This window comes from Scyliorhinus torazame, chromosome 3, assembly GCF_047496885.1.
Source record: "Scyliorhinus torazame isolate Kashiwa2021f chromosome 3, sScyTor2.1, whole genome shotgun sequence".
Lineage (NCBI taxonomy): Eukaryota > Metazoa > Chordata > Chondrichthyes > Carcharhiniformes > Scyliorhinidae > Scyliorhinus > Scyliorhinus torazame.
Window position 1 is genome coordinate 142,109,591 of NC_092709.1, and position 16,800 is coordinate 142,126,390.

Sequence of the window (16,800 nt, forward strand, 5' to 3'; positions counted from 1 at the left end):
ATGATTTTATAAAATTGATACCACAGTATGCAACTGAGCAATGTGACACAATAATGAGAATGAAGGTTCAAATTTAGCCAGGTCACCTGCCATAATAAGACTTGTGTAGCACCTTTCACATCCCTCAATGTCCAAATGTATTTATAGCAAATGAAGTACTTTTGTATATGGTGTAATAATAATTATAATAAAAATGGAATCATTGCAGCACTCAGTAGAACCTTTTATTACAATCACTCATACTCATCACCTATCCAATTATCTACTGCAACCCTACCTCCCTACACTATCCTTATATCTCTTAACTCCCTTAATGTCCAAAAATCTATTGATTTCTGTTTTGAACATGACTCCACCTTAATGCTGCCACAGCTCACTCGTGTAGAGAAGTTGGGTGAAGACATTCCTGCTCCTCTCAGTCCTAAATAGCTGGTCCCTTATTCGGAGAGCAACCCATTGTTCGAGATTCTCCAGCTCAGAGAAATATCCTCCCAGAATCTACCCTATGAAGCCTTTTAAAATAATTTGATGTGTTTCAATGAAGCCACATCACATACTTTTAAATTCCATGGAATATAGGCCCCGACTGCTCCATCTCTTTTCACAGGACAATCTCCTCATCCCAGGAACCAGTCTAGTGAACCTTCATTCTCTTCCCAGTATATCCTTAGGAAACCATACACTTATTCCAGGCATGGTCTCAACAAGACCCTGTACAAAGCAAATCTTTTCACTACTGTACTCCAATCCCTTTGTTAAAAAAGGGGAACATATTATTTGATTTCCTAATGGTTTGCTGCAATTGCATGTTAACTTTCTATGTAAAGACACCCAAACCCTCTGAATATAAACATTTCTCAATCTCACACCATTAAAAAAAAATCCAGCATTTTTAAATATTTTTCCTTCCAAAGTTGATAACTTCACACTCCCCCACATTATATATTCAATCTACCATGGTCTCACCCATTCAGTCAGTCTGTCCCTATATCTTTGCATCCTGTTTCCATCCTCTTGCTTGCTTTTGCACCTCCCTTTGTATTGTCAGCAATCTTGAATGCATTGCACTTGGTCTCCTCATTTAAGTCATTGATAAAGATTGGAAATAGCAGAGGCCCAAGCATGGGTCCATTGGTTATGTATGATCTGCAAACCTGAAAATTACCCATTTGCTCCAACTTGGCTTTCTGTCTGTTAAGCAATTTTCAATCCATGATAACATTTGATCCCCATTCCATATGTCCTAATTTTGTGCAAGAATCTATGTGGTACTGTATGTTTTGATTAAATGTTTATTGAAAATCCAAATACACCACATGCACACATTGCCCTTATCAACCCTGCTAATTACAACCTCTCAAAGAATTCTAGCAGACATTTCAAACACTATTTTCCTTTCATAAATCCATGTTGACTTTGTCTGATAATATTATGATTCACTTTTAACACACCATTAATAATAGATTCAAGCATTTTCCTATTTCTGATGTCAAGCTAACTTGCCTGTAGTTTCCTGTTCTCTCTCTCCCCCTCAAGCAAGAAGTGGCTTGGTCAAGTTATCTCCATTGTTGAAAAAGTGCCTGTACTGTACAAGTTTTGTTTCTACAGCAGGATTGCCCATTCATTTCCTTCATTACATTTTACTCTTTTTGTTATGAATATAGGTCCTGACCATATTTTCTGCCTCTAATTATTATGAAGTTGGCAGTAACAGAGGAGCTTATGTGAAGCTTGGTCCTGACCTTGTTCCTCATTTTGTACAGTATCAAGTTAGTCAAAGTACTCGGAAGTTAACCCTGAGACAAAGGTGTGTAAACTATCAGCAATGACCTTCTCGTAATGTCAGAAGAATATCTTACAATACAGTACTTTTGTTTCTTTAGCCAAATGTGTATGTACTCTAATGACTAAATGGGAATAGGATAATCGGAGGAAAGTATTAGGTCAGAAAGTGAACCTTTTGTGGGCGGAGCAAGTTGGGAAGGGTGGTAAATGGATTTCTGAGCTGAACATGTTTCACTTTCTCTCTTTTTAAAATTTCATTTTGGTTAAATATTGGTGTGTATAATGGCAGATGAAGCAGGGAAAGGAGCTGCAGGTTACATTTGGATGAAAGGAAAAGCCTTCCTTTTCCGTTGCCTCTCCCAATCACTCATTCTTCAGCTACCTCATCATATGATCCACCCGTTTATCTTCCCACTCTTCCTCCTCACTCTCATCCCTGACCTTTCCTCTATGAACTACCCAGTTAAGCCTGGACCTCTCCCTCCCTTTGCTTTGTTGTCGCTCACCTAACCCTCAATCTTCCATTCACTCCCCTCCACACTATCCATCTGATCTCAGGGAAAGTGAATGGGAAAGGTCAGAAATCCTTCACTCTATACATTTTCCCCCATATTGCCACACATCCATCGTATCTGCTTTCCTCAATGTTGGCTGCCAAAGTTCAACGTTCTTTTTAAAAATAAACATCAAATAGATGAAAAATGGCTCTCCCTATCTCGTGTTAATAATTAGCTTTGTCTACAGCTGTAAAGAATTAGGAATTCCTTTTTCTAACTGGCAATATAGTAGAATTTTGAAACCAATAATTATTTTCAGCAAAATTAATGGGAATTTCAAACTCCATTTAAGGTCCGTGTGTTAGATATTCGATGTCTGGCGTACTCAGCTTTTTGCAGACAGGACAAATACCTGGGCAATTTTCCACTTTGTCAGCTAGATGCCAGTAGAGTAGCTGTGCTAGAACGACTTGGTTAAAGGCATGTCTAGTTCTGCAGTACAGGACTTCCGCAGTACAAACGGATGGTGCCAGGGCCCATTGTTTATGCACACACATAGCAGACAGTACTGGGAAATTGCCACCGGGATCCTCCAGGGCAGACTTTGGATTGGAAAAATGCTAATGTAATGCCCTTATTCAAAAAGCAAAGGAGGCCGAAAATAGGAAACCACAGAGCATTTAGTTTAACTTCTGTCATTGGTAAATTGTTAGGATCCATTACTAAGGAAGTAATAACAGGACAAAGTCAAAACCCGACTTCCGGTGGCAACATGTAGGTGAAGGTTACATGTTGGGCGGCTCCTGCCAGAGTTCTCGGTTTTTGGCCCCTTTCACCCAGTTCTGGGGGGAACTTTTATGTGAACTGTCTCCAATAAAGTTGTGGGTATTAAAGGAAATACCAACTAAAGAATACAGCACGAAAAGGAACGTGCGCTAGTCCGTGAGCGGGCCTGAGCACGGTGAGTTGTGGGAGGAAAGATGGCGGCAAGCTCGCCGGGTGGGGTTGCACCCATTACGATGGATACACTGGCCGAGGTGACGGCAATGGAGTTTCAGCAGCAGTTTGGTTTGCTAAGCATTTGAATGGCATGGAAAGATGATGGGAACTCTCAGTCGGTGGAAGATACACTGGCCCCGATATAGGAGGCTCTTGGAAAGACATTGGAGACAGTGCAGGAGCATGCTGAGGTGTTGAAGGGGGTGGAGGAGACACTGATGCGACACAGTGACCAGCGCGCCTCACTGGGAGTGGAGCTGCTGAAGGTGGAGGACAGTAATAAAGGGCTGAGATCCAAAGTGGAGGAACTGGAGATAGTGGGGCTTCCTGAGGTGCTGGAAGGTCTGAGGCTGACTGAATAATTTTCGGGGATGTTCGTGAAATTGCTGGGATAATACTCCCCCTTTGAGCTGGATAGGGTTCATTGGTCGCTCCGTCCGAAGCCAAACGATCCACCAAGAGCTGTGATAGTCTGTTTTCACAGCTATCAGAAAAAGGAGACGGTCTTGAGATGGACCAAGCAGAATTGGGAGGAGAGGTGGGAAGGCAATGATATTTGAATATACCAGGACGTCATGGTGGAGCTGACAAGAAGGCGCATGGCCTCTAATGGAGCGAAGGGTGAATGCCTCAACCCCGTGCATGAGACTAGGGTTAATACAATTAAAGGTGGTGCATAGAGCACACATGGTGAGGTCAAGGTTGAGCCGGTTCTTTGAGGGAGTGGCGGACACTTGTATGCGGTGTGGAAGGGCTCCGGCCAACCATGTACATGTGTTCTGGTCCTGTCCAAAGTTAGAGACATTTTGGAGTTCTTTCTTCAGCAACATGTCGGTGATCTTGCCCTTGGACCCCAGTTCCCCTGGGGGCCATATTTGGGGTGTCAGACCTGCTGGAGCTGTAGACAGGAGCAGATGTTTTGGCCTTTGCTGATTGCTCACAGCCGGGTTCTGTTGGAGTGGTCAGCTTCTCCGCCCTGTGTCTCAGTGTGGCTGGAGGACCTGATGGAGTTCTTGTATCTTGAGAAATTTAAGTTGACCCTGAGGGGGGCTACTGAAGGGTTCTATAAGAGATGGAGCCTGTTTATTCATCATTTTACACTCGAGTGGTGGTACTTTAATCATAGTTGTACCTCCTGGTTACTGGGTTGTGCAGGTCAGTTGTGACCTCTTCCTCCATCTTCCATTACCTAATTGCAACAATTTCCTTGGGCAAAGTGTTGATCACGTCAGTTGCTAAAGGAGGGGGGGGGGGGGGTTATTTTTTATCATAATGTTTAATTGATAGTGTGAGGGGGATTCTTCTGTTATCCTTTCTACTTTGTATTTTTTATGTATAAAATGTTAAAACATTAAAACCAAATAACTCTATCAGAGTCAGCATGGCTTTATGAAGGGAAATAGTGTTTGACTGATTTGCTCGAGTTCTTTGAAGATAAAACAAGCCAAGTAAATAATGGACATCCTGTAGATGCAGTATATCTGGACTTCCAGAAGGCATTTGATAAGATGCCACGCAAAAGGTTAATACACAAGGTAAAACCACATGGGACTATGGGTAATTTATTAGCTTGGATAGAAGACTAGCTAACCGACAGAAGGCAGAGAATCGGGATAAATGGGTCTTTTTCTGGTTGACAAGATGCAACTAGTGGGGTGCCACAGGGTTCGGCCCTTGAGCCCCAACTATTTAAAATATATATTAATGACTTGGGTGTAGGGATTGAAGGTACTCCAGTCAAATTTGCACATTACACTAAAATAGATGGGATTGTAAGTTGCAATGAGGAAATAAAAAATTTACAAATGGATAGGTAGGCTAGGTAAATGGCAAATGGAGTTTAAAGTGGCTAAGTTTGAGGTTATCCATTTTGGTCAGAAAAATGGAAAGGCAACTTATTATCTAAATGGAGAGAAACTTTGGTGCCGAGGGACTGGGTGTCCTCATGCATGAATCACAGAAAACTAGAATGCAGGTACTGCAGGTAATAAGGAAGGCAAATGGAATTTTGGCCTTTATAACTAAGTATTGCTGCAACTGTATAAGGCATTGGTGAGACTGCACCTGGAACACGGTGTACAGTTTTGGTCCTCTTATTTGAGGAGTGATGCAGTTACATTAGAGACAGTTCTGAGGAGGTTCACTGAATTTATTCCAGAGACGAGGGGGTTTTCTTATGAAGAAAGATTGAGCAGTTTTGACCTCGAGGTTAGAAGAATGAGGAGATCTAACTGAGGTTTATAAGATGATAAAAGGTATTGACAAAGTAGACATAGAGCAGATGCTTCCTCTTGTGGGGCAATCTAGAACACGAGGTTATAGTTTTAGGTTAAGGGATAGCAGATTTAAAACAGAGATGAGAAGAAATTATTTCTCTCAAAGGGTCTTGGATCTGTGAAATCACTACCCCAGAGTGCAGTGGATACCGGAATACTGAGTAAATGGACAGATTTTTCATTAGTAATGGGTTGAAGCGTTAAGAAGGGCAGAAAACTGGAATTGAGGCTGAGGGGAGATCAGCCATGATTGTATTGGATGGTGGAGCAGGCTCAAAAGGCTGGATTGCCTAGTTCTTACATCAAGAAAAACTGAAGGGCATTGGGCCCTGACACTGTCCTGGTTGTACAACTGAAGACTTGCACCGCAGAACTAGGCACACCTCTAGCCAAGATGTTCCAGTAGTTACAACACTAGAATCTATCAGACAACTGTAAAATTGCCCAGATGTGCCCAATCCAATCCAGCCAATTACCTATTAGTTTACCCTCAATCATCAGCAAATGGAAGGGGCTACCAAGAGTACTCTCAATCATCAGCAAAGTAACGGAAGGGGTACCATAGTACTATCTCGGGAGAAGTGCTCAGTAATAACTTATTCATCGATGGTCAGCTCTGATTCCAGCAGGTACACTCACCTCTAGATTTCATTACAGCCTTGGCCCCAAGATGGACAAAAGAGCTGAAGGCTAAAGCTGAGATGACATTGACTGTTCGTGCTATCTCTGCAGAAAGGTAGCAATTCACCAAGTGTGATCTCAAGGAACCCTAAACAAAGTTTATGCCAGGGACAAAGCTCTCCACTGGCTGGAGTCAAACATCTCACAAAGAGTTGTAAGTTGTTGGAGGCCAATTGTTTCAGCTCCTGAATATCACAGCAGGAGTTTCTCAGGGCAGCGACCGGAGCCCAACCACCTTTAATTGCTTCATCAATCACAAGGACAGATGTGGGCTGTTCAATGATGACTGCAGTATTCATTTTTATTCATAATTCCACGAATACTGAAGCAGTCAGTGTCCTTTTGCAGCAAGACCTGGACAACATTCAGGCTTGAGATAATGTAATTACCTCCCCTTGACATTCAATGGCATTACCATTGCTGAACCCCCCACCATCAACATCCAGGGGGAGAGGGGTGGGGGAGGAAAGTTTACCATTGGTCAGACACTAAACTGGAGTAGCCAGGTAAATGTGACGGCTGTAAGGGCAGGTCAGGCTGCAAATTCTGTGGCGAGTGACTCCTCTCCCGACTTTCCACATGCCGTCCACCATTTACAAGGATACGGTGCAATGCTCTCTACTTGCCTGAAAACAACGCTCAAAAAGTCCAGGACAAAATAGTCAGCTTAATTACATCCCATTCACCAGGTTAAACCTTCAGTTTCCAATTTATAATCGCTGACTTCTAACTCTATTCGACTTGCCAATCTGTTATTTGATGTGTAAAAATATTCTAATCAACAACTTTTTTTTTTATACAGAGTGAGTACAGTTGAGAGGTCAGCATTAGGAGCTCTGCGGAAGAAGATTTTTGCCCATAAATCAGACCTGATCAGTGCATTTGAGCATTATGATAAGAATAAAACAGGTAGGGTTACAAAGTTCCTTTGTAAATCGTGATTTGTTTCACATGATCAGAAATTCCCCAAGACTGGTGGCCAATCTGAATGATGGTCCGGCCCATTTGTCAAACCTTATTTGGTAAAGAACTGGCAGCGAGCACAATTTGCATGAAATAGAAATCTATTTGAAATGTTGCAGACAGTCGACACATTTTTATCATTTAGCACCTTCAAGGTCTGCTGAAGAACAATTTTATTTAATGCCGTTTTAAAGAATTGATTCGAAATAGGCTATTTTACAATGCAGTAAATTATTTTGTATACAAGAATGTTGTGTCTAAAAAGTTGAACTCCAGGCTCCAAACTATTTCAGTTTAATATACTCCACTCCAATGCCTGTTTTCAATTTGAAGAAAAATTAAAATTCATGAAGCTACCCAGATTGTGAGCCGCATGCATGATGTTGTGACGTTTGGAAGATACAAACTGTCTAAAGAATGAATAATCTATGAGGTAGTTGCCAATTTTCTTGATGCTGCAACCTCAACAGACTGGACATAAACCAAAGTTGTACAGATTCTGACTGAGAGACTGGTGTAGGAATCATAACTTCAACTGTTCTACCCAATCTCCCAAACTTAGATACCAAGTGAATAAATGTTGTTGTCTTCCAATATCCAGGTAAAATTTCACTGAATGACTGGGCGAATGCTCTGGAGACAATCCTGGCTCTCGGTCTGCCATGGCGTGTTTTGCGATCCCAACTTGTGCCCAGTGCTCCGAATGGACTTCTGAATTTTTACTTGTGGTTTGATGATCTTGCCATAGAGAAACCCATTGCGCAGGTAAGAGATGGATTTCACAACGTGTTTTCAGAATGTACAATTAAGTATCCAGAAATAATTTAAGCAATGCTCCATAGTGTTTATTTAAAAACACTTTGCACACAATTAATTGTATCAAACCACAAGAGCTGTTAAATAGGAAAATATGAGATTCAATGAGATGAATGGGCGGTCAGCTAATCTTTATTTGCTGGCAATAGCTCAAGCAAAAATGTAAGCCAAATGTCGAAATTAGCTATCAGTTTGAGAAATGATAGTTGTGTATTTGATATGTCTGAGCAGGCACTTCAGTGCAATGCTGAGGAAATGCAATGCACTTGCATTGGTGTTGTCTTTTGGCTGAACTAAAGAAAATATCCAAAAGGGTAATTAAAGCTAGTTCAGAGAAGTAAACTTTAAATAGGGGCATAATGACTGAGAATGACATAGAGAAGAATCAGAATTCCAGAGCTCAATGGTGGGCATAGTTATTAATGGCGGGGCAAACAGAATTGGGGATGGGGGTGGAGAAAGAGGAGAGAGAATGCATGTTGGCCAGAATACTGCAGAGTTTTCAGAGGGATGTAGGAAATTACAGAAATTGAGAACGGCTAGGCCATGAAGGGGTCTGAACACAAATGAGAATTTTAACTTTGAATTTAAATCTTGAGGTACCCAAACCAATCTCAGTCAGCAAGCAGTGGTGATTAGCAAGCAGGGCTTATAAGAACAAAAGAACTCGGAGCACGAGTAGGCCTTCTGGCCCTTCGGGCCAGCTCCACCATTCAATGAGATCATGGCTGATCATGGACTCAGCTTCACTTTCCTGCCCGAACACCATAACCCTTTATTCTTCAAAAAACTCTATATTTATCTTTAAAACATTTAATGAACGAGCCTCAACTGCATCACTGGGCAGGGAATTCCATAGATTCACAACCCTTTGGGTGAAGAGGTTCCTACTAAACTCAAGTCCAAAATCTACTTCCCCTTATTTTGAGGCTATGCCTCCTAGTTCTGCTTTCACCCGCGAGTGGAAACAACCTGCTCGCATCTATCCCATCTATTCCCTTCATAATTTTATATGTTTCTATAAGGTCCCCCCGCATCCTTCTAAATTCCGAGTACAGTCCCAGTCTACACAACCTCTCCTCGTAATCCAACCCCCTCAACTCTGGGATTAACCTAGTGAATTTTCTCTGCACCAATACGTCCTTTCTCAGGTAAGGAGACTAAAACTGAACACAATACTCCAGCTGTGGCCCCACTAACACCTTATACAGTTGCAGCATAACCTTCCTAGTCTTAAACTCCATCCCTCTAGCAATGAAGGACAAAACTCCATTTGCCTTCTTAATCACCCGTTGCACCTTGTTGCTAACTTTTGGTTGGTTCACTTGGCTCTGTTTTATAACCTTTGCTCTCGAGTAGCCAGGTATCTTTATACCGCCACGAGGTTCAAGTTCGAGTAATGACCAATAACTCAATACACCGATTAGTAAGATTTAAATCAAAGCACATTATACACAGTAATCGCTACTCATGCATAAATTCTACGTCTAAGCTACTTCTATGACTAACAGGCCTGCACTTAACTTTGGACTGGCCCACCAGGTCAGGGGAACAAATGGCCTTTCGTTCGGGTTCTGAGTCTGCGGGATTCGAAGTTGGTATGGATTGATAGCTAGGAGCGCCTATCTCGTAGCGAGCGTTGACTTAAGACTTACAATCTCTCGGCGGCAGTTGAACCGGTCACGGTCAATGTTGGTTCGCGTTGCTGGGTGACCTGGTCAAGAAGAACGATTCGGGGCGGATCCTGTGCCTGGTTCTAGGTGATTGGACTTCGTTCTAATCGCTTGGTTCGATTTCTCCAATACTGGAGCGGTTCCCTGATCAATGGGCGGTCTTGAGGTGTCCGTTAACCTCTTTTGTGTTGGCTCCTGCTGGCGCCGGGGAGTCTGGCTTAGTTTTGTTTGTCCCAAATGTTGCTATTGTTCCCGGGAATTGCTTATTAGTATGTAGATGGTTGCTACATTATTATGCAGATGGCTGCTAGTATCGATGCTGTCTGGGCCTTTGCAGAGTTAAATACACAGCAAACGTGCACCTGCTGGTTTCTGCCTGTGTTGGCTGAATTTCCCTTCAGCCTTTGCCGTTCGCCATTTTAAATCGGGACTTGGCCAACTCAGGTGGCTACACCTGTAAACCAACTTTTTGTGACTCATGCACTAGACACCCAGGTCCCTTTGCACAGCAGCATGTTTTAATATTTTATCATTTAAATAATAATCCCGTTTGCTATTATTCCTACCAAAATGGATAGCCTCACATTTGTCAACATTGTATTCCATCTGCCAGACCTTAGCCCATTCACTTAAACTATCCAAATCCCTCTGCAGACTTCCAGTATCCTCTGCACTTTTTGCTTTACCACTCATCTTGATGTCGTCTGCAAACTTGGACACATTGCCCTTGGACCCCAACTCCAAATCATCTATGTAAATTGTGAACAATTGTGGGCCCAACACTGATCCCTGAGGGACACCACCAGCTACTGATTGCCAACCAGAGAACACCCATTAATCCCCACTCTTTACTTTCTATTAATTAACCAATCCTCTATTCATGCTACTACTTTACCCTGCCAACCAGAGAAACATCCATTAATCCCCACTCTTTACTTTCTATTAATTAACCAATCCTCTATCCATGCTACTACTTTACCCTTAATGCCATGCATCTTTATCTTATGCAGCAACCTTTTGTGTGGCACCTTGTCAAAAGCAAAAGCTTCTTGGGGATTAGAATGTGGGCAGTGAAATTTTGGGCAAGCTGAAATTTATGGAGGTGGAAGGCCAGCTATAAGAATAGTCGGGTCTGGAGGTGACAATGGCATGGATGAAGGATTTGGCAGCAGATGTTATGGAGGTGAGAGCAAGTGTTCTTTGTGATGAAGGTACAAGGTCAGAAGATCAGCTCAGAATCAAATAGTACATCAAGGGTAAAAAACAGTTAACCTCAACCTGAGATAGTATCCAGAGAGGGACTCACTGGTGATAACACGGAGTTTGTGGCAGGGCCAAAAGACTGCTGCAGCCTTTCCATGTTTAACTGAGGTATTTGTGACTCATCCAGTACTGAATGCCAGACAGGCTAAAACACAAAGGCACTGCAGGGATTGGGGGAGCGGAGTGTTGAGTCTTCAGCATTCCAGTTGGCAAAATCCAGCACTTTATTTTGAATTACACATTTAATTCTGCTACCCCCTAGAATATTCTGAAGCTATTCAACCCACTGCATTTTAAACGTGTTTGTATACACAGGTGTTTTTGTTATCTTTGATATGGGGGACAGGAGGCACATACACCAGCAGTAATGGTGAAGAACATTTGAAGAGTCGTAGAGAAAGCTACTCACATTGGCACCGAGTTGGTAGTTGTATAAAAAGCTAATCTGTAAGGAACATGTCCATCCTGTAACAGTAACACACTTCTGATCCACCTGGCACAGTTTTTTTAAATTAAAAAGCCTTTTTTCTTCCCAGCACATACAGCCCAGTTTGGTGGAAATGCTTTACAGAAGCAGGACTGACCTGGAAACCATTTTTAGAATTATTGACAGTGACAACTCGGGTAAGTGCCGATTTATAAAAGATTCTCTCCCCCCACCCCCCCCCCCCCCCCCCCGGTGGTTTGGAGAGACCAAAAGAGGGAGAGTGGGAATAAGAAAATAATAGAAATTGTACTTGTCGCTTGATGTCATAGAAGCAAACTAAACTGTCCATTTTCATGTTCATGGTAGGTCTGATATCATTTGAGGAATTTCAAAAGAGTTGTAAACTCCTCAGCTCTCACCTGAAGATTGATATTAGTGAAAAAGCCATTGGTGACCTAGCTTGCAGCATGGACTTCAATAAGGACGGAAGTATAGACATTAACGAGTTCCTTGAGGCTTTCCGTCTGGTCGATAAATCCAGTTACTAAGGTGGACATAAATGCGGGTTTGCTAATCTCAGTAAAGTTGTCATGGTGACAGGTGGATTTACGCAAGCCTTAAAATCAAGTGTAAACAAGTAAGGCTGAACTAAGCACAGAGCCTCAGATTTGCTCCCACCCCACAAGACCTTTGTTCTGATTATGTGACAAATTTAGTTGTACATTTTCATAGCGTGTTAAAAACACAACAATCATTTCTTGTGCCTGAAAGGTTCTGCTGAATGTGTCAGCAATCCATTTTCATATGTTGTGCACTGAATGGCTTATTTTATTAAAAAAGAAACCATCGAAGAATTTCAGTGCTTCAAGTAAATTTTACTTGGGTTATGTTGTGGGACATGATGGACAAAATGATACTCCAAAGAAAACGGAATCTCTCACTACCCATACAGCAGATTAATTAGTAATATGATTCAAGGAGCATGGTAATTATATAAATGTTGTACATAAACTGAATTAGTTCACTGATATTTCTGACTTACTACTTCTTACAGCAACGTGAAAGTTTATACATTGGGTTTATGCCCGTTTAGCTTCACAAATCAACAATGAGGAGGGACTAAGGAAATCCAAGAATAGAACATTAGGAGACATGGGGTGGGATTCTCCCGTACCCAGCGGGGCGGGGATGTCCCGGCAGGATGGAGTAGCGTGAACCACTCCAGCGTCGGGCCACCCCAAAGGTGCGGAATCCTCCGCACCATTAGGGGCTAGGCCCGGCCCGGAGTGGTTGGCGCCCCGCCGGCTGGCGTGGAAGGCCTTTGGCATCACGCCAGCTGGGGCCGAAGGGACTCCGCTGGCCGGCACGAGTCCGCGCATGCGCGGGAGCGGCAACGGCTGCTGACGTCATCCCCACGCATGCGCGGGGGGGTCACCTACGCGTCGGCCATGGCGGAGGCCGGCGGACCCCCCAGGACCCCGGAGCCCGCCCACGCCGCCAGGTCCCTCCGGTAAAGGACCTAGTTCAATTTACGCCGGCGTGACTGGCATAGAACCAGCGGGACTTCGGCCCATCACGGGCCGGAGAATCGCCAGGGGGCTGCTGCGAGCGGCCGCCGACCGGCGCAATTCCTGCCCCCGCTGAATTTCTGGTGCCGGAGAATTCGGCGGCCGGCGGGATTCACGCCGCTCCCCCGGCGAGTCTCCGACCCGGCGGGGGGGGTCGAAGAATCCCGCCCATGAAATCTCCCTGAATCCATGCATGTTCATACTTGCCACCTTCCTTGCATTATAAATCTCAATAAACGACAACTTTCAATTTCCTCCCTGTTCTTAGACACAGAAATTGCCATAAAATGGGATTATCAGTGTGGGTTATTATGTGGGTGCATAAAACAAAACATTATTGCTAAGATTTCAATTAAGGAGAAATGCAATAAGATGGCCTGCAGCACTGATGCGTCTATGTAAAAATACATACACACACACACACAAACAAAATACAAACTTCCAACCACTGAAATAGAGAATCTGTAAGAACCTCAGTGGGTGATTGAGAGGACATTTGAACTCCCATGTGAGAGAACAGCCACAAAGATCTCAAGAAAACATGAGCAGAGAAAATCCATTCAACTCACCGGATCCATTCATTAGACTCGGTGCTATTTGCAATTTGGCCCATTTTGTAATTTATCCCACCCATCTGATCTCCCGGGGAAAGTTTTCTCCCTTTCCACAAAAGCAGTCTAATAAAAGTGCTTATGTTATCTACACCATTCTATTATTTGAAATCCAGTGTCAGTTTTCCCACAGGTAGCCTTTGCAAGCACTCAGTCAAACAAGAACACCCTGTCCCATGCCCAAAGGGCTTTGTATATTCACAGAAATAATTTCTCACTCAGCATGAGGAATTGGAGCAAATCACTTGATGGCAATCAGCAAGGGGTTTCTTATCTTAGAGGGAAATCAAACATTTCTCTACAGCGTGGAGAACTGGAAGTTGAGGGAATGTCAATGAAATTATAAAAACATTTATGGACGAACAAGATCTGGCTCAAACTATGAAATTAACATTCAAAAGAATCAGAAGCAGAAGATTTATTAAAGCAAATTGCTTATTTAGAATTTATTTCCTCTTTGCATAATTATTACAAATATTTAATACACTTATAGTTCTTCAATAGAGATCCTTGTTTGGTCGATGGCTCACAGTTGCCACTCCAGCACTAAGATATTGTATTGATGTATATTTCAAAGTAACCATTATCAGGTACAAATGATATAGAGAAATAATTTGTAAACATGTCTGCCACTAACCTGAACTTGCTGGATTAAAAAAAAGAGCTGCACACTTTAACATGAAGAAATATCATGAACACGCACTTTAAAAAATGTCAACTCCCAAGAACAAAGCCCATCTGTGATTTTTCTGGATAACACCATAAATATGCTTGTATGAGTTTAAAAAGAAATAAACTGGGTTTTGCATATCCAGCGCTGTGCTTCTCTGGCCTAGCTAACATTAATTGTTTATCAATTCACCATTCCAGTCTCCAGGGCTCTTATGAGGTCCAATAAAGTACACTTGAAATTTTCCACATTCATGACAAATCAAGGTCAGATTGTCAAGCTGTACAAACTGTCCAAAGTACTCAGAACAGTCAAACACACACTCATCCAATCAAAGCAAAATTCCAAATGCAGACTTTTTAAAAATATAAACAAACCCCAATTTGTTCCTGACTTAGTCAGTACTGATATAGCCATTCCTGTTCAATGCAAATCTGATTATTAGCAGCATTTTAAAAAACAAAACAAAATCTGTCCCAACCTATTGCATAGAACAGGAAAATCAACATATTTATACACTTCTTAAAAAAATATGTTAAAGAAAATGTAAGATATGAATTCAGAGATTACTTTTTGCAGTATTGGCGGATAAATGCACTTTTAACAGGTTAAAGCCTACGTTAAAACAGCAGGCTGAAGAAAATCCCATCATTTTAAACATTCATCCCCTAATTTGCACCTAGTAGTTTCTGAACAATACCTGTCGACGTGCTAAACAAAGTCAGTCGTCAGTCACAGCTCTATTGCAATGTTTTGTAACTGGTTGCTCTGAGGGTAAATATTCAAATCCCCAAAGCTACAGGCTTTTGAGGTGACTGCAGCATTTAATGAAGAATGGCAACAACATTTCTTTCTCCACCCTACACCAAAGTTCTCAAAAATGGAGATGCTATAACCTTTGTGCAGTTGGGATGAACCATTTTGGACAGGGAGAAAAATATCCTTCTTATCTACAGCGACATTAAAGAAAAGCCATCAACTAAAAAGGTCACGACGAATATGAACACTCTCATTAAGGCCCTGTTCAATTAGCTTCACATCCTCCAAATCCTCCTTCAGGACACTGATCAAATGACTCAGCCCTTCGTGCTGCAACTTCAGGTGCTAGGAAGAGAAATGAGCTACATTAGCAAGCATTCAAAAGAAGTGTTTGCATGTATTTGTAAGCACAATTAGTTTTCAAGGTCAGCAGGTTATAGTACAATTTTTGACAAGAGTTAGTAGAATGATAGAAAGCAAGTTACAATGCGAAATATTACCTGGTTGTTTTTGATGCAGCATTGCTTAAAATTTTAGTATTACTTTCAAAAACTGCATGAAATTTAAAGAACTAAGCTTCTGTGGTGTCAACATTTAATCTGTGCAAATAGTCATTCATATTCAAACCTCTGTATATTTTCTTTCTATGGAACTTATTCTGACTAATTGGGGAAAATTTGTAGCTCTTGTACCTGTTTGATTTCTCCCAAGAGATCCCCATCAACACTGTATCTCTCCTCTGATCTGACAGCTCCAACATGATTCTGCATTCTTATCTGAGACATCAGCTCGTTAAGACGGCCCTGCACATAAAACATTATTACTGTAACTTGCTGACATTTCCATTTCTTAGCAACCTCCCTAATCCATGCTCAATGCAAACTGTTCTGCATCACACCGAATTCCAGGAGGTAATTATTTTGTACCTTAAACTGGGTTGGTGCATTTAGTTCACTCTGGATAGTGTCTAACTGAACTCGAAGCTGCTCTTCTTCTGCTTGAATCGCATAACCAGCTTTCCTCTGGATCTCTTGCTTTATTAACACCTATGGAGAACGAGAGAGAGAAAGTAACATCGGAACTTGAGAATTGAATACTGTTTGCAAGTCGCACACGTAGACCACCTTCCAACCGCAATCTACAAGAATACTCTCAGAACTACACAAGTTTATAGCACAGGAGAAAACATTCTGACCACCACAACTGTGCTGGGTCTTTGCCAGGCTGATTAAAAATCTTTATTTTAGATGACTCTTTATCTCTCTCTTTCCTGAGAATATTTAACAGCTTTCATTTTCATACTCCTCGTAACTCAGTGGGCGGGATTCTCCACTCCCACGCCGAAGTGGCCGCGCCGTCGTGAACGCCGTTGAGGTTCACGACGGCGCGGAACGGCCCATGTCCCGACCGATTCAGGCCCTGACAATGGGCCAGGATCGGGGCCGCGTCATCTACACGCGCCACGCCTTGTCGCCCGCGTAAAAGCGGCGCCGCATAGATGACGCGGCCGGTGCCGCATAACGGGCGTTATCCACGCATGCGTGGTTGTCGTCCTCTCTAAATCCGCCCCGCAAGAGGATGGGGGACGGATCTTGCGGGGCCGCGGAAGGAAGGAGGTCCTCCTTCAGAGAGGACAGCCCGACGATCGGTGGGCACCGATCGCGGGCCACCCCACATTCCAGGTGAAGCCCGGTGCAGGATCCCCCCTTGCCCCCCCACAGGCCGCCCCCCCCAGCGTTCACGCACCGCCCACGACTGCAGCGACCAGGTGTGGACAGCGCCAGGGGGACCCCACCGTTTTGGCCTGGCAGC

General features: G+C 42.9%; 2 protein-coding genes across 6 annotated transcripts in view; one reads left to right on the top strand and one right to left on the bottom strand.

Moving 5' to 3' along the window:
* The window catches only part of LOC140408714 (serine/threonine-protein phosphatase with EF-hands 2-like), a 105,359-nt gene extending 93,125 nt beyond the window's left edge, over positions 1-12,234 (top strand). For both annotated transcript variants that reach the window (XM_072496308.1, XM_072496309.1), the window contains 5 exons: positions 1,665-1,807; positions 7,041-7,147; positions 7,803-7,966; positions 11,490-11,577; positions 11,747-12,234. In XM_072496308.1, the coding sequence (XP_072352409.1) occupies positions 1,665-1,807; positions 7,041-7,147; positions 7,803-7,966; positions 11,490-11,577; positions 11,747-11,928 (684 nt within the window). In that variant the 3' untranslated portion in view covers positions 11,929-12,234. The remainder of the gene's footprint in view (positions 1-1,664; positions 1,808-7,040; positions 7,148-7,802; positions 7,967-11,489; positions 11,578-11,746) is intronic.
* Positions 12,235-13,976: 1,742 nt separating this feature from the next.
* The window catches only part of nup54 (nucleoporin 54), a 101,319-nt gene continuing 98,495 nt past the window's right edge, over positions 13,977-16,800 (bottom strand). For all 4 annotated transcript variants that reach the window (XM_072496312.1, XM_072496310.1, XM_072496313.1 and 1 more), the window contains 3 exons: positions 15,915-16,034; positions 15,681-15,791; positions 13,977-15,333 (listed from right to left, as the gene is read on the bottom strand). In XM_072496312.1, the coding sequence (XP_072352413.1) occupies positions 15,205-15,333; positions 15,681-15,791; positions 15,915-16,034 (360 nt within the window). In that variant the 3' untranslated portion in view covers positions 13,977-15,204. The remainder of the gene's footprint in view (positions 15,334-15,680; positions 15,792-15,914; positions 16,035-16,800) is intronic.